General features: G+C 55.2%; 2 protein-coding genes across 5 annotated transcripts in view; one reads left to right on the top strand and one right to left on the bottom strand.

Moving 5' to 3' along the window:
• Positions 1-44: 44 nt before the first annotated feature.
• Positions 45-17,523, bottom strand: part of Slc5a10 (solute carrier family 5 member 10) — a 51,178-nt gene continuing 33,699 nt past the window's right edge. For 2 of the 4 annotated variants that reach the window (XM_041664776.1, XM_041664778.1), the window contains 6 exons: positions 5,556-5,663; positions 3,364-3,514; positions 1,026-1,194; positions 721-936; positions 450-507; positions 45-337 (listed from right to left, as the gene is read on the bottom strand). In XM_041664776.1, coding sequence (XP_041520710.1) covers positions 231-337; positions 450-507; positions 721-936; positions 1,026-1,194; positions 3,364-3,514; positions 5,556-5,663 — 809 coding nt within the window. In that variant the 3' untranslated portion in view covers positions 45-230. Of the gene's footprint in view, positions 338-449; positions 508-720; positions 937-1,025; positions 1,195-3,363; positions 3,515-5,555; positions 5,664-11,325; positions 11,349-16,668; positions 16,685-17,523 lie in introns of all 4 variants that reach the window. The other 2 variants (XM_041664777.1, XM_041664779.1) reach the window with 2 other exon arrangements.
• Fam83g (family with sequence similarity 83 member G) overlaps positions 10,291-17,523 on the top strand; it is a 28,177-nt gene continuing 20,944 nt past the window's right edge. Inside the window, exons 1-2 of the mRNA XM_041664775.1 lie at positions 10,291-10,390; positions 10,686-11,279. Of these exons, the coding sequence (XP_041520709.1) occupies positions 10,755-11,279 (525 nt within the window). The 5' untranslated portion in view covers positions 10,291-10,390; positions 10,686-10,754. The remainder of the gene's footprint in view (positions 10,391-10,685; positions 11,280-17,523) is intronic.

Genomic DNA, 17,523 nt, shown 5'->3' with positions numbered 1-17,523 from the left:
CCTCCTCTCAGTTCCCCGCCCCCCAACATATCTGACTCCTTTAGTGCTGTTTTTGAAAGGTCTCCCCACCATATTTTCAGAGCTCCAGTTCCGCTGGCTCAGCCAGACACTCGGTACTGACTACTGTAGAGCTGTGGACACACTCTGTTTCCTTGGGCCTCCATGGCCAGCCTAGGAAGGAGGGTGGCCCTGAGGACTGAAGCGCCCACATTCCCACTGGGGTGGCAGCATCAGGCAAAGTAGGCATAGAAGAAGATGTTGACACACATAAGGAAGATGGCGTTGAAATTGCACACGCGGGTCCAGAAGGCGCGTTTCTGGGGTGTCAGGCCAGCGCCTACAGGAGGTTGAGGCAGGTCAGTGAGGGATACAGGCTATTCTTGGGTGTCCATACCTCCAGCCCTAGCGTGGTGTTGGGATGAGGAGCAGTCCCAGGGGGATCCACTTACCTGCTTTGGTTTCTATGGACTGGTCCAGAACCAGAGTCCACCAGGTTAGGTTTTCTATCTGCAGGGAGGAGGTGTGGCAAGACAGAGTGGCCCGGAAAGTAGCAGATCAGTTACAGAAAGAAGCTTCAAACAAAGACAGAGGTCTGGGCCAGGAAGGGTTAGGAGTCAAAGGTGGGAATGTCTGGAATCAGAGAGGGGCACAGAGACAGGATTCCGTCAGGTCAGGAATGGGGCCTGTGGTGCCTGGGGTCAGGGAACAGGACTGCCTCACCTGGCTTTGCTGAGGGGGCGGGCTCAGTAGGCTTCCAGCAGCCACCACAGCGCAGGTGAGGAGGAAGAGGGCGATGGCAAAATGCAAGTAGTGCACACTGCGGAGGAGGGCTGGCCCCGAGTCTGGCTGGCCGCAGGGGGGTTCCGGGTACAGGAATTCCAGGACCAGCCTCAGGGCACCCACCAGCAGCCCGGCCATTAGGCCCCAAAAGGCCCCCTAGGGAAAGGAGAGACAGAGGAAGACCTCAAAGGACTCGTGGGGCACCCTTTAAGGGGAACCCCACCGGACCTGTCTGGGCTACCCACCTGCTCATTGGCCCTCCTCCAGAAGATGCCCAGAACGAAGATGGCGGTGACAGGGGGCGCCAACGAGCTGGTCACCGACTGCATGTAGATGAAGAGCTGTCCACTGTTGGAGCCCTGCAGGACTGGGATCCAGGCCACGCTCACGCCTATGAGCACCACGATGACCAGCCTGCGGGCGGCCAGCCCTGCCTCAGCTTTGAACTTCCCTTGCTCTCCAAGACCTGCCTCTGGTTCCCTCTGCCCATTTCAGCGCAGGCCACCAGGGACCAAACGCTCCAGCTCCATTTCCTGCCGTGGCTCCCTGCGGCCCATGCGGCCGGTTACTCAACCCTGCCCTAGCCTTCTTTGTGCGCCCCCACTACAAGCACGCACGCACTAGGCATTTAGGGTTCGGTGATTGTCACAGTGGTCCTCATACCTGGGGCCAACCTAGGGGGATTTAGAACACCTGCGGAAACTGCACAATCCCAGTCCCTTAACCCTCAACGCTCGGCGGGTTACCCCGCCTCCCACCTCTCTGCTGCCCGCGGGCGCTTTGCTCCTCCCCCAAGGCCTTGCTAGAAACTCTCCAGGCTTTGGGGCTGGCCTTGCAAACAGATCCACTGTCCTAAGCCCAAAGGAACCCAGGGACAGTGTGGGTCTGGGGGCTTCAAGGGGGAGCCTGGAAACTCAGAGGTTGAGTCACCCTGCCAGGGCTGTAATCACACCTGGCCGAGTCCTCTCCCCTCTCACTCCGGGGTACGGTGGGCAGGCGAGGCCGGTGTCCGGCGCCGTGCAAGACCGACTGACTGGCTGTGTGCAGAAGGGTGGGTCCTTCCCCCACCTTCCCATTTTGCTTCAGGCCGGGCCCCGGGTAGAGGGTGGCAGAAAGAGGAGGTGCCGCTTTGATTGAGGCTAATTAACCCTTAGACTGGAGCACAGCTGGGCGCGGCCTCTTCAAAGCCTGGCGGTCTCCACCGACAAGCCCTGCACCCTCCAGCCGGAGGGCCTAGCAGCTCCTGAACTTCAATCTTCACGTTGCTGGCCTTGGTTCACCGGGCCCCTGGATGAGGAGGAGGCTGCCTCTTCCTAAAACAACCTACAGGGGGTGCGCACACAGCCAATCTCATGACTGTCTGGCATGGTGTGAGGTGTGTGTGTGTGTGTGTGTGTGTGTGTGTGTGTGTGTGTGTTGGGGGGGAGGGGGCTGAGTCCTCCGAATTGCTCAGTTAGACATAGAACTCCAAGGGAAGAGACAGAATGGGGCAGCTGCGAGGGAAGTAAAGGAGGAGGGTAGGGTCCTGAGCATCACTGTCGGCCTGCAATCCCAGCTTGCCTCTGGCTTAGAATGAGGCCAGCTAGGAAGAGCCTGTTTCTGGGAGGCCCCCATAGGCCAAGGTTGCTAGGGCCCCTGGAGTCCTAGGCCAGAGAGCGGGGCTCAGAGATGCCCAGAGTCTGAAGGGCTTCTTTCAAGGAAAAAGCTATCTTAGACAGACAGGCCTCTGGTCACACTGCAGCTGCAGAGAGGCAGGAGCAAACAGGTGGTCAGGTGTCATGTGACCAGGTCTGATAGGTCAGAACCTGAACTGCTAGAGAGGCCAAAGGCTCCCTTCCTGCAGATGAGCTCATGACACCCCGGCTCCCAGGCATGTCCCAACAGGGTTCTTCTCACAGAAGCTGGCTGCTTTGCATCACCGGAACAAGCGCTGGGAGAGCCCCTGCCCCAGGCTCCAGGAGGAAGACTGCAGTCAGCCCTTGTTAGTGAGCAGGGAGCAGGCACACGAGGAGGAGACCACTCTCCATCGCCCCACAGGCTCACAGTCAAGCACAGGGGCAGGGCGGAAATGTCCCGCAGGGAGGCTCATTTTGATATATTATGGCCCGACAGTGAGAGAGGGATCTGGTAGTGGTCTGGGGCGCGGTGGGGAGTGCTCACTCTTTGTGGGGAGTATCTGGAGGGCTACCCAGAGGACAGAGGTGAGGCTCAGTGCTGGGTGGAGGAAAGAGAGCCAGCTGGAGGAAACAGCCGGTCCTCAGCCGGCCCAGGGTGTTGGAAGCCTGAGACTAGCGGCATCATTGTGGTCCGGGTGTGGCCAGTTTGAGGATTAGCTCTGGGATCCCAGGGTAGCCAGAGCAAACCAGAAGGCTCAGAAAGATCTTTGGTGTAGTTGGGGAAGCAGAGTTGACTCCAGGTGAAGGAGTCAGCTCAGGAATGACAAGTGTACCCCAGATACTCTGGCCGCTTCCCTTCTTTCACTGCTTAGAAAATTCCTATGCATCCTTCAAACCCCAAATCTGGTGAGGACTTCCCAGGTAGGTGGTGCTGCAGAAGCCCCACCATGCCCTGACCGTCCCATACCGGCCCACCAGCAGCAGCTCCCGCTCTCCTGCGCCCGGCCGCAACCGCCTCCAGATGTCCATGGTGAAGAGTGTGCTGCTGCTGTTAAAGATGGAGGTCAGCGATGACATGAGCGCAGCCGTCATCACAGCTATCATCAGCCCTCGAAGGCCTGCGGGCAGAACAGGGCCCCCAGACCCTGAACAGGCTGGGAGTGAGCGGCCTGTGGCCCTGCTGTGGAGTAATCGCCCCCATGGCAGGGCTGTTTTCAGCCCTGGTGTCTACCTTCTGCGGAGCCTGAGCTGACAAAGCACTTTCCCTGCCCCGATCCAACTGCCTTAGAGTGAGGAGCCCAGGACAGCCTCAGTTACCACGGCAGAACGATGGGGATTGGGAGGGGAGGCAGGTGCAAGCATGGGACCCTTTGCAGCGAGGTCACACCTGGGCAGTGGCCTAGTCTCTGGAACTCCTTGGCATGCCACTTCCTGTACACAGCAAGTCCCAGAAGGCATGATGGAGCCCTTCTTGACTCTGGGAGAGAGCCTTTGTGGAGGTGAGGGCATGAGAAACCCACCCTATTTTCTGTGAGTGGCCAGGCAAGGCAACATTTTGGGAGTCAGGGGCTCCAAAGGGCCCAAAGGACTCAGTGCTCTGGTGCTTTAGTTTGGTCACCTCTTGTGACTCCTCCCCTCTGCCTTCCAGAGTGGTGTTGATACACCTGACCTCAACTCCGTAGCATGACTTCTAGGCATCCCATGACCTGCTTTGTTTACTTCTCAGGAATGTGAATTAAGTCATGGTTCCCCCAAATATTTATCTACCCCCCCCCCTTGGTGCTTGGAAAGTAGTTGACTTGTTGCTTACTGTACCCATTTCTGAGACGGAGCTCAAGGTATAGAAAGGGCTGGTGGCCCAACAAGTGTCTGTCAGTGCTAGGCTGAGTCCTTAGCTCAGTATGGAAGGGGAGGCACAGCCTGAGGTGGGAGTCCACGGTGTGGTCAGGTCCTGTCTCTGTTACCCTCAGGTTGGGTAGACTTATTATTTCCAATTTACACACAAGGGCACCAGGCAGGGAAGTGGTGTGCTCCAAATAACCCCACTGGCACATAGCAGAGCCGAGGTCTGTTCCCAGGTGTGTGGACATCTGGGCTTGGCTCTGTGGGAAGGAAGGCAGGAGGCAGGGAAGAGTCTAGATTGTAGGGCTCATGGAGCTGGCTTAGGGTGGAACTTCCCCCAGCCCTGGATCATTGTTGCTGCTTGCACACCTCCCTGGCTGAGGAACTCACCACCTAATACTAGAATAGCAGGGCTACCACAAAGACCATGGGGAAAGCCAAAATCTGTGCCATGGCTCTTCTGTGCCATGGCAACAGTACCTTTGTGGGTGGAGCTCATTCTTACAAATATGGGTGCTAAGGGTCCAGGATTCCTGATCTCAAAGGAGTAAGCAGTGGACTTCGGTTTGCATGACATCCTCAGCCTCAGTTTCCCCATATGAGAAGGTATTAGTAAAAAGGTGAAGACAAGCCGGGCGGTGGTGGCGCACGCCTTTAATCCCAGCACTCGGGAGGCAGAGGCAGGCGGATCTCTGTGAGTTCGAGGCCAGCCTGGTCTACAAGAGCTAGTTCCAGGACAGGAACCAAAAGCTACGGAGAAACCCTGTCTCGAAAAAAAAAAAAAAAAAAAAAGGTGAAGACAAGGCAGTAGGTAGCCTTTCTCCAGAGGTGACCTGCATGGTCAGGTCTGTAGTAGCTGGCATGCCTGTGGCCTTAGCAAGGTCACCTCACCTGTCTAGGGCTTTCTCTCTCTCTCTTTTTTAGATTGATTTATTTATGCATGTGTGTATCTGCTTGCATGAGTTTATACGTATCACATGTGTGTGCAGGAGCCCTGAGAAGCCAGTATAGGGGATCAGATTCACTGGGATTGGAGTTACAAGTGAGCTACCATATGGGTACTGGAAACCAAACCCAGATCCTCTGCAATTGTCTTAACCACATCTCTCCAACCCCGAGTCCCCATCTTTAAATGAAGATAAGCCCAGCTGAGCAGTCTGGGGAGAAAAAAGAACTGACATAGGGGAAGCCTGGGTTTTACTTACGGTCACTTCTGTCTGGCTGTTCAGATGGCACAGGGACTCACACAGAGCAGTAGCCACAATTCCAATCCTCAGTCACCAGGATCTATCACCTGTATGTGACACGGGAACTCACCTATGGGCATCAGCTCCATGACCAGCTTTGGGTAGGCAATGTTGGAGCAGCCAATCTCAGCCCCACAGGCCCGCAGACACTCAGATGGTACCACACAGCCCACATCATCTGTGAGAAAACAATGCCTGGGCATCACATACACACATACACCAGACTAGCCGGAGCTGCTCGTCGGCGGCCCCTCTGACTCCTCATTTCAGTTTCCCAGAGCTAGTCCTTGGGGCTCTGGCCCCTGTTATCGTCCCTGCCACTGCCTCCATTACTGGCCCTCATCTGGTTGTTTCCTGCTCCCAGCTCCAAGCCAGGGGCTACTGGCGGTGTGCCCTACCTGTGACCCTGTGCCGGTGCTTGCTGCTTCTACACCTGTCCACCCATCGATGGTCTTAACCACCCTCTTGAAGGTGGGAAGTAGAATCAGGAGAGGGGAGGCCAGCCTTTTGGGAGGTGGCTGGTCCCATAACCTCTGTGGAGCACCCCAGCACCCAGGACATCTTCCTTGCTTGTGCTTTTTTGCACACGCCCAGCACTTGGTGCCTCTGTGTCTCTGAAGGCACAGGCCCTCCTCCCTTGTATGCTGTTGTCCTGCTGACACCCATGGCCGCCTTTGTTTATCCCCTGCTACTCCTCTGAGGTTCCTGACTGCCCCTACCTGTCCACCTGCTTAGAACTCCTGAGGTACAGGATCAGTTCCTGTGGCTTGTTTACCATGCCACCTTCCTCACCAGCTCTGGAGCACCCCAAGGGCAGACACCAGTTTGAATCATCCCCAGTTCCTGGCATCGCCCAGCCCAGGGCTGGGCCCAGAGGAGACAGTCTGAACTTTTGCTGAATGAAGGAATGAGTAAGTGAGAGGAGGGAGGAGGACGGAAGGACGGAGGAAGAGAAGGGAGAAAGGTTCCCAGGAAGAGCCCCACGTAGTTCAAGTACTTTCTCCCATCTCCTCTCCCAGGGGGTTTACAGTCCTGGGGAAGTCCCAGAACAGAGCCTGGGACTCTGGCAGGCTCCTGAGACCTCATGGGCCCGAGTCTTAGAGACAATTTGCATCCTGGGCCCAGCCCTGCCAGTTCTGCCACTGGAGACCCAACCCTCCTGGGAGGCAGAGACAGCATCCCAACACATAATGACTCTTAAAGCCAGGTGAGGAGATCCCCCAAATTCACCGTGCCTCACCCAGACTCCTCACCGCCTCTTCTGTCTACCAGTCTGCCCGTGGCCTGTCCTGCTCACCATCCCCATATTCCACAGAGGGTCACAAGGCTCAGACTGTGCCAAACCTTGACCCTTTGGGCACCTTCATTCCCCACACCTCTGGCCCCGCCCCTCCCCCCGCAGGCGGCACTCAGGCTTTTGTGGGCATCTTTGAGCCTCTGTATCTGCTGTTCCCTTTCCTTGGAACGCCCCTCCCTCCTCATAAACCCAAGGAATTTAAATTCATTCTTCTGATCTCACGGATGTTTGGCTTCCCCAGGTCTGGTAGCAATATCCTCCTCAGCACCAATAACCTTCCAACTTCTGTCAGCCCTGCTCCCCACCAAGGTTGTGGGGTCCCTGGGAGACTCCTGGATTTCAGTCATGCCTAGCAGAGCCAACATATGACAAATACTGGCCAAGTTTGTTGACCAACTGAATGGCCCTCTCTTAAGGGAGCTGCCAGGCACACTGCCTCAAGGGCAGTTAAGGTCCTCATGACATTCCAGCAGGCACATTCGCCCATCTCTGGGAGCCAGCTCAGAGGCTGTTTGGCTAGTAAGTGCTGGAAACAGGCATGTTGGCCCCAGTTAGAAACCGGTTTCCCCAGACCCTTGCTCTATGATGCAGAGTGATCCTTTAATGTCTCTAAGGTTGTTTCCTCTTGTACAGGACAAAAACTTAACCTCAACTCAACCATCAAACCTTATGTAAACTTAGCTCAAAATGGATCATGGATTTTATGCGGACTATTAACCAGTGGTTGAGCTTTGGGGGAGTAGGTCAAAAGTGATATTACAGCAAAAGCATGATCTGTGACGGGCAAATCCGATGAAGTGACACTATCAAAACGCACAACTTCTGCTCGGTGTGATACCTGTGGAGAGGACAGAGACACACACTGCAGACTGGAAGAGACCACACACCCTCCACATGCCAGACAAAGACTCTGTATCTACAGTACACAAGAGCACTAGAAACTCAGCAACAGAGAGGAATCTAGCACGAAATGGGAAAAGCTACGAGAAGAACCCCACTGAGAACATGCACACTGCAAACGAACACCTGAGACGTTCAATGGCTGCCCTGGCTAGTTTTATGCCAACTTGACTTAAGTCAGAACCATGTGAGGAGGTCAGGCTGTAGGTAAGCATGCAGGGCATCTTCTTAAATAGTGATTGATGTGGGCGGGCTCAGTCAGTGTGGGTGGTGCCATCCAGGGCTGGTGGGCTTGGGTTCTGAAAGAGAGCAGTACTGAGAAAGCCCTGGAGAGCAAGACAGTACACAGCACTTTCTTGTGGCCTCTGCTTCAGTTCCTACTTCCAGGTTCTGGCCTTGAGTTCCTGCCCTGACTTTCCTGGGGCGTGGACTGCTACCTGGAAGTATAAGGAAAATAAACCCTTTCCTTCCCAAGTTGCTGTTGGTCATGGTGTTTCATCAGAGCAGTAGGAACCCTAACTGAGACATCAACAAAAGTCATCATGAGTACAGTTTATAGCATAGTAAGACCACTGAGGCCAAGCAGTGGTGGCGCACAAGCTTTAATCTCAGCATTTGGGAGGCAGAGGCAGGTGGATCTTTGTGAGTTCAAGACAGCCTGTTCTACAGAGGTAGTTCCAGGACAGCTAGGGCTACAGAGAAACCCTGTCTCAGAAGAAGAAAAAAAAAAAGCCTATTGAGCTATAGAATGCTTGCATGAGCAGCTAGGCTCCATCCCCTGTCACTGCAAGATGAATAAATAATAATAAATAATTATTTAATTAATAATTAATTATAATAAATAAATAAATAACCATACCAAAATACTATACAATTACACAAATGGATGAGCACGTGTTCGCCTTGCTGGTGGGGCTAGAAGATGGCCCAGAGCTCTAGGCTGCACCCTGGAAGTGTACTAATGACGCTGTCATCCTCAGAGGACCAGGAGGGAGAAAATGGCAGCCAGGGTTAGGGTGAGAACCTGGATGCCTAGTTCTAATGAGTAAGGTCTCTGCAGTGGTACAGTTCTGCTATTCCAGGCTGGCCTCAAGCCTGCAATCCTCCTGCCCCAGCATCCCAAGTCCTGGGCCTGTCAATGTGCACTGCCCTGAACATCTTGATGGTAACGACTGTTACACAAATCTATACATATGACAATACTGTATACCCTCCCAACACACACACACTCATATGCACACACAGACACACGCACACATAGACACACAAACAGTACTAATGAGATCTGATGCAGTTTTGTGGATGGCACCAGAGACTTTTCTGGCTGAGACAGTTATGTCGTGATATACCACTGTGGGAAGTGGTGAAAGGTACCCAAAACGTCCCTGTTCACTTTTTACAACTTTTTGTGACTTGACCAAGAGTGAGGCAGATAAAGAGCCTTCCAGCCTGGAGGCCAGATTCCTTAACGAAACTCTACAGTGGTAAGAACAAGAGGACAAACTGAAAACCAGCACAGTTTTGCTGGGAGTCCAAGACGCACACCCCTGCTTCTCTAGGCTCCTTGGGAATGGGAGGGGAGGAGTGATTCAGGTAGGCTAGAGGGGAAAGGTGTGGAAACACAGTGTTCTGCAGGGCCGTGGTGGCGCACGCCTTTAATCCCAGCACACAGGAGGCAGAGACAGGCAGATCTCTGTGAGTTCGAGGCCAGCCTGGTCTACAAGAGCTAGTTCCAGGACAGGCTCCAAAACCACAGAGAAACCCTGTCTCGAAAATCAAACAAAAAAACCAAACCAAAACAACAAAACCCAGTGTTCATAGGTATAAGTCCTGATATGGATGAGGGCCCAAAGGTTGGGGTGGAGGGCTTGGGCCTTGGGGATCAATGATGAGACCCTGTGTACTAACTAGACTTGAGGGGCAGCAGATGCAGGGCAAGGAGGGCTTCCAGGCTAATGGGCAGTGGCGATATGTCTGGAGGGGTACAAGGATGCTATGAGACATCTCAGTCAGATAAGTCCAGGGTCCACTGGGATTCAAACCAGCTCCATCCTGGCCAAGAGCTGGTGGATGGTTGGGAAGACAAGGCAGGATTGGCCTGGTGCCCTGCAGCTAAAAGCTTCAGGGAAGGAGCCTTTTGTCTGCAGGGTTTATTGAGTTTTGTCAATTTGCACCTGACACCCTGCCCTCAGCTGTGAACCCAACGTTCTCCATTGCTGGGGGACACTTAGCCAAGAGCTGGGTCTGAGCACAGCCTGGTCCTGTTCACCCTTCCCTGCCGCAGGGTTTAGGCACATGTTGTGCTCCAGGTCATGACAGGTGGGTATGTCAGCTCTGCGGACATCAAAAGTGTGGAAGCAGTTGAAGGGAGAGGGGTTTCAGTCCATGAACCAACTCTCTCTCCTCAATTGGACAGCTGAGCATCCCACCTGCGAGAAGACAAAACTGGGCCAGGGCTGAATCAGGATCGGCAGCAAAACTTGGGGGAGGAAGGTTTCTGTGCGGCCCGAGGCAGCAAACTGTCCAGCCTTACTCTGTCTGTGGAAGATGAATCAGCTTCCGGCCCCGCCCTCAGGGCCGCACGTGACCCCAGGTGAGGGCGGAGGGGCTGGAAGGGACCGCCCTTAGTCACCGGCCGTCCAGCCCGCTGCCACTACCAGCGCCTGTGGTTCCTGGGGTCGCCAGCTCTGCACGGCGCCACCTGCCCGGTAAGCGATTCCCTCCTCCGAGCAGGCCTCCGGGTTTGCGAGCCTCCCTTCCCGAAGCCCAGGTCGGACTTGGTGCCCCTGCTCTTACTCCAGACTGGGGCGGGGTTCCCCGGCAGCCCCAGCTTATTCCCAGGGCTCCGCGAACCTCAGGCGGATCCCAAGAGGAGAACCTCTGCCCTGGACGGTCGGCTCCCTTCCCACGCCCCGCCCCCGCGACCTCGCCCCGCCCATGCCGCTCTGCCCCGCCCACACCCGCCCTCTGACCCGGTCCCCGGTCTTCTGCTGGTTCCCCCAGGTGCGGTTCGCAGAGGCGCTGCCGCCGTGAAGGTGCCCGTCGGGCGGCGTTCCCACAGCGAGGGCCGCCATGGCCTTCTCCCAGGTGCAGTGTCTGGACGACAACCACGTGAACTGGCGCTCCAGCGAGTCGAAGCCCGAGTTCTTCTACAGCGAGGAGCAGCGGCTAGCCCTGGAGGCCCTGGTGGCCCGCGGTCGCGATGCCTTCTACGAGGTGCTGAAGCGCGAGAACATCCGCGACTTTCTGTCGGAGCTGGAGCTCGCGCGCATCGTGGAGGCCATCGAGGTGTACGACCCGGGCTCCGAGGACCCGCGGGGCTCGGGCCGCCGCCCCGAGCCCCAGGACAACGGCGGCGCGGATGCCAGCGAGGATGCCAGCGCGGCGGGAGGACCCCCAGCCACGGCCGAGCCGCAGCCCTCGCTGGAGTACTGGCCCCAGAAGTCGGACCGCTCCATCCCGCAGCTGGACCTGGGCTGGCCTGACACCATCGCCTACAGGGGTGTCACCCGGGCCAGCGTCTACATGCAGCCGCCCATCGACGGACAGCCGCACATCAAGGAAGTGGTGCGCAAGATGATCAGCCAGGCGCAGAAGGTGAGGCGCCAAGGCGGGACCCGGTTCACCCAGCATGCATGGGAACCCCGACGGCTCGGGGACCGCTGACTGACCTCTTGGTTGCGTCTTCCTGCGGGCGGCAGCCGAATGCCCATCTCTAGCAGGTGGAACTGGGCGCAAAAGGCGTCTGTGTCCGGCTGAAAGGTTTCTGAACCCCTCGAATGCATTGCAGGAGTGGGGTGGGAGGACTCTGGGCTTTCTCTCTCACCCACTCTCCCTTGCCTCGCCTCAGATCTGTTAGAAGATAGAAGCTCACACACACACATGAGCTTGCTAGAAGGGGTCTACGGGAGAGGCTGGTCTGAGGTCCTGAGAAAATCTGCCTGCTTCCTCCTAGATGTGCTGAGTGTCTGGCTGCCAGCTGCTCAGCTTCACTGAGCCCTTTTACGAGGGGCAGGAGCAGCTGCTGTCCAGTCCAGGGTGTCTGAATGAATGGGGTTCCACGAGTTCTCACCTGTGGGAGAGGTGACAGTGTCTGCTTGGGTTGTGGTGTGTCATCGGGAGACTTCTCAGGCCTTGTTTGGATTGCCTGACACCCACTGGGCTGTACAGTGCCCTGGCTATGGGTGGCTGCCCCACACTGACACACTGACACACATCTTGAGAAACAGTGTACACGGCTTGTCCACACAGCCAAACCATAACTGGGTGGCGGGGACTGTGAGTGGAGGCGTGCCTGCTTGGACAGGTTAAGGTGTTGCAAACTGTGTTCTGTCTGGAGCAGGTCTGGTGGCAGTGAGAGGGTTCCTAGCTGGGTCTGACCCCCTTCACTGTTCAGGTCCAGAATGGAGCAGTCAGCATACAAGGCCAGATGCTCACTCTGGGGACTGTCCTGGCTGACAGGGCCTGGGGAGCTCCTGGGCAGAGAGACCAGAAGTGGGTCCTTAGCTGGTGGTCTGGCTGGTTTCCAGCAGCTAGAGGCTCTGTCCATAGCACCACTAGCTGAGGGTTTCTGCTCTGTAGGCACAAACCGCCTCTCTGGCCATTGTGATGGTGGAGTATTGGGTGGCGGGAATGAGGAAGGACTGGATAATCCTCTGGACACCTGGCAGTAGTTGGGAATCTGTTGCCCCTAAAAGGGCCTGGGGTGACGCCCACTTGTGGCAGAGTCCAGTCCCTTGAGAGGAGGAATAAAGACCCTGAATGGGGCCTGACCTACTGTGCCAGCGCTCTCACGGCAGGTAGGAGGCAGCTGCCACTTTCCGGCTTGGCCTGGGAACAGCCACAGGCTCTAATCTTCTACAGACAGAATGACATAGAGCCAGCCAGTGATAGGGGCAGATAGGGGTGCCTGGGGCCAAATTGTACCCTTAGGGTTTCCTATCCACATCCCTGTGACCACAGCAGAGATGTCTCCGTCCCTACAAACCTACAGCTTCATATTCATCCTGTCCCACTTCTCCAAGGTTATTGACAACACCTGTCGAGGGTGACAGCCAGGAAGACATTTATCTTAGTGAGCCCATCTCTGTGGCACTGTAGTGGGTGACCTCCTCTTACTGCCTATCAAGGAGAGGCATTGCCCTCAGTTTCCTAGATTTGGAGCCTGTTCCCCGTAGCAGGGAGTCCCTGAGGGTCCTGAGAATTGACAGCGGCCTTGCCCATCTTACAGAGATCAAAGATTTGTTCACAGCCCTGCTGTGCAGTTTTGAGCTAGGCCTCTCCCTTGTGGGCCCGTGTGAGTCCCTGTTCCCCCACTTCTGCTCTGTGGCCCACACAATACGTGAGGAGGCTGTAATAATAGCTTCAGTGGAGTGTGAGCACTTTATAATCTCGGGTGCTGCTGCTATCTGTCTCTTTTTTCACACGGTAGAAACTGAGGCCAGACTGGTTGGGCGTCTCTGTCCAAGGTCACTTAGTCCTGTTGTACTCCAGAACCTAGCCTGGCCTGGTAGAACAGTGGCCAGCAGGACCTGAGAGAGGCAGCTGACCTAGGTGGCCTGAGTCTTTACCTCCTAACTGCTGCTTCCCAGCCTCCTGGGGCAGGCTCAGATGCCAGTGGGTGCTGACGGAGCACTTTGCCCGCCCTCTCCGTGCTCCTCCCTCTAGGAATGCTTCTATCTTATCTGTTGCCATGAGTCACCTCTTGCCCACCTCCCCCTTTCACCCTATGCCAGTGCTAGGGAAACCCCAGCCTCCTAGGGTTGGAATGGAGGTTGGGATGCTGACTAGCCCTTTTCCATGGGGACTTCTGCACCATGGCTGCTGGCATTGAGTCACCCTGCCAGTAGTCAGCACAACTGACAGACCCTGGGGCAAGGAAATGACACAGCACACACTCAGCTCACGCCACCTCAGCCACCTCTAGTGGCCATGTTCCTGTCAGGATTACTCTGCTGCATCCTCTCTTCCCTGAAGACCGAAATGGTTTGACTAGGAAGGGCCTGGAGTGTTGGAGCAGGCCATAGTGCTGCCTCCCTATGAGACTGGACCAGCCCCGGCTCCTCCCTCAGCCCCGATCATTCTGTCTGTGAAGTGGGTACAGGCATTGAAGACTGGAGGGTCCCCTTGGTCCTGCCATCACCTGCAGGAGCTAAACTCATCTGGAACAGAGAACAGTGGGGTCCCCTGCATCATGCTCTTTTGGTTGTGTGTCCGTGAGCTTATATGCTCTGCACTGCTGCCCAATGGCAATGAGCTCCCCTCTGAGGCTGCCCCTGCCTACCCTCCCCACCCCTCTTCCACCCTTAGGCTGGGAGGAACCTCCCCTGGGCTCCAACCGCATACCAGAGGCCTGTAGCATCACGCCTGGGAGGGATGAGAGCTGAGCGAGTGTGGCCTCCAGAGGGTGAGGCTGGGTAGGGTTGGGCCTCAGGATCTTCCAGCAGATCCCAGCGCCCACCCCAACAAGGACTGACTCCTAGATCCCCTTACCAGCCCAGGGGCATCGTGAGTTATAGCTTTTCCAAGTTACTGTGGAGGACACAGAAGGAAGCTGAGGTGTAGGAGCTGGCCCTCAGCTAGGCCCAGATTTATGTCTTCCAGCCAGGGCTTAGGTGTGGAGGTCCAGAGACCTCTGTGTTCCTGCCCAGGGCCACACAGCAGGAAGAAAGTGGAACCAAGTTCCATGATGCCCGATTGACCTCACATCTTCCTGTCAGGTCCCTGCCTTCACACTCTGGAGTCCTGGAGTCTTGGCTCCAGGAGAATAAAGGCAGCATAATGAGGCATTTATTAAATACCAACTATATGCCAAGTGCTGACAGGCACTTTACCTGCTCTGTGTAGTCCTCACCGCAGCTCCATAAAGTAGGTGTTGCCCCCATTGTCCACAGAAGGAACCTAAGGTTTGGTGGCTCAGAACTGTGGACTGGAGGATCTGGGCTGCAGGCTCTGTGCAACCACGTCCCATAATGGGCCCATTAGGCCCAGTTCCTGGCCTGCTTGGCTCGGAGCAGTGAAAGCATGTTCACAGGCTCCTGAGCCCCTAGACACTGGGCTGCCAGAGGTAGAGGAAGGCTGAAATGGGGAGCCACAGCTATGCCCAGTCCCCCTGGAGACCATATCCCTCAGCACCACAGGCTAGCTGCACAACACATCGTAAAGGTTCAGTCAGCGTTGGCCTGAGTGCCTTCCACAGTATTGTAAGGGCACATATGTCATCTAGTGCTGCCGTTCTGTCCAAGTTTGTGAGCATACCTACGTCTGCAGGCAGCATCTGACAGTGTATGCCTCAGGATGTGTCCTATTTATTCGGTGGCACATGACTGCACCAAAATAGCCCCCAACACAGAGGCTTCTGTGGGCCAGGAGCTGCCTTCTGCCTGCTGTGGCAGCTCCCGCCTTGGGCCAGGCCGCACCTGTTGGGGTGGGAGCCATCAGATAGCATAATCCCAGGTGTTGGCTCCAGACTTCTCCAAGGCTCCCCACCCCACAGCAGGTACCTGCATCTTAATGGAGAGCTGAGATGTGCTCTGCCCGGAAGGAGCCCTTCTGCTATTCCAATGGAACCCTGCCGCCTGCTTACATCACAGATGAGACCAAAGCACAGAGTGGGATGGAGCTTTGGGTCTTTGGTATGGCTGGGCCTGGACTGGGTTCCATGGCGCTCCAAGTCATTGTAGTTTGAAAGGTTACCCTGAAACTGAAGGTCACCCCATGGGCTGAGAGAGGCCCTAGATTGCCTGCCATTTAACCACTACTAGGGTTCACAGCTGACCCCCCTGGACAGACCCCAGACAAGCTGGTACCTTCCAGGGTACACTCCATGTGGGATGTGGGGAGGACTGGCTTCAGTGTCAGGCAGGCTCAGGTCCAAGCCCAGTTCTGTCTTGTCTGTGGCAACTCCTGAGAGTTCTGCACTTCTGCCCTGGGTCAATCTCAGTAAGACTGACACTTGCTTGTCAAAGTCTAGGTGAGGTTTAAATGACCACAGGAGAGCATGAGTTGTCCCTCAGCGTGTTGTGGTCCCATGGGAGGTGGTGCCGTGCTGTGCCCAGTAAAGCCAGGTCTCTTCCTTCACTCCCTCTATCTTCATATTCACCAAGAGCCACTCAGGGCATGTCACCTCCATGGCTCTACAGCCCTGTTTCCAGCCTCACTGAGCCCCAGGGACGGAGAGAAGCCTGGTCTTCCTGGGGTGCAGGGAGCTCCTGAACAGCGCTTGTGGAGTGACCAGCATGGCTTCTTGTCTGTGACTTGCTGGCCGCAGCCCTCCTCTAATTGGCTTTAATGAGGCTTCCTTCTAATAGGTGGCATGTTCCCAAGCAGCAGCTGGCTTCCGGTCTGGAGGGGGGGGGGTACTTGGAGGTCCATCCTATCTTCATAGCACTGTAGCAGGTAGAGAAACTGAGTCCTGGAGTGGGAAAAGACCCAGGAAGGCAAGGCAGGGTAGGGCAGGGCAGGGCTGGACAGGTTGAGGCAGGTGTATTTCAGGATAAGGTGGGCTCTGGGAGATGGTGGCATGGAGCTAGGAAAGATACATGATCCTGACAGTGGGAGAATGCGACCCTGGGCTGTCACTGTGTCTCTGGGAAGTGCAACATTCTCTGGTTCCCTACATGTGAATGTTGGTGACCTACTATTCGTCCTGTGGCTTGGCTCAGACCTCTCCACTCCAAGAAGAGTTCCGCCGTACTACTAGAACACAAGATAGGGCAGGAAAATCATTCTTCTGTCTCCATCCTCTTCATTGATGGAGAGAGGGAACGCCTGGGCTTCCACCATGGAGTTGGCTGCAGTCCCCAGCCTCAGTTTCTTATCTATACAGGGGGGTGATTGCTGCAGTGCACAGCCTGCCAGGAACAAAATCTTGCAGCTTTGTGCATCTGTTTTTATGTTAGCTTCAGTTTTGAAAGTTATTTTCCCTCACCATCTACTTCTAGTTGGACGGTTTGTTTTCATTTGGCGCTCAAAAGACTTTGTGCGCTGCCTCTTCTCGCTGACTGATAGGATGTCAGCTTGGCTCAGTTCCTCCATATGCAATGATCTGTTTTCCTTCTGGCTTTTCTTTAGATCCCATCTTGTTGATTTTGAGTGATTGGTTTTGTGTGCTTTAGCAGTTTTCCTCCCGTCTCTTCTGTGTGTGTCATTGAGTCTGTGGACTTCCATTTTTATCAAGTGAAGAAGTACAGTTGAGTAGTTATTTGGTTATGTGTGTTTCTCATCGCTCTCCCACTCCACCCCTACAGTGAGCTGAGGCTCCAGCTGTCTATTAAACTCCTTGAAGCTAGCCAGGGGTACTGACAACATGCTGTTTCTTCAGCCTTTCTCTGTGTGACATCGGGATACTTGGTGCTGCTGTGTCTTCCATGATATCTAACCTACTATTCATGCCATCCAGTATACATTTTCATTTTGTGTTCTTTTTTTTTTTTTCCGAGACAGGCTTTCTCTGTGGTTTTGGAGCCTGTCCTGGAACTAGCTCTTGTAGACCAGGCTGGTCTCGAACTCACAGAGATCCGCCTGCCTCTGCCTCCCGAGTGCTGGGATTAAAGGCATGAGCCACTACCGCCCGGCTCGTTTTTTTTTTTATTCTTCTCTACCTTTATTTATTTTGGCAGGGTCTCTCCAAAGTTCTGGTTGTCTTGGAACTCACTCTGTAGACGAGGCTGTTCTCAATCTTTACAGAGATCTGCCTGCCTCAGCCTCCTGAGTACTGAAATTAAAGGTTGCTCTGCCTCATCCCGCCCCTTCAGTGAGTCTCGTTTTCCCATTTCTTTGTCTGTATTGTAATTCTCTATTGAATATCAGAAACAGTGGATTTTCTGTTGTAGGCTCTGGT

The sequence above is a fragment of the Microtus oregoni genome, unplaced genomic scaffold (assembly GCF_018167655.1).
Source record: "Microtus oregoni isolate MIOR12 unplaced genomic scaffold, Mior012 000015F_ref0000493, whole genome shotgun sequence".
NCBI lineage: Eukaryota > Metazoa > Chordata > Mammalia > Rodentia > Cricetidae > Microtus > Microtus oregoni.
This window is presented reverse-complemented; position numbering and strand designations above follow the sequence as displayed.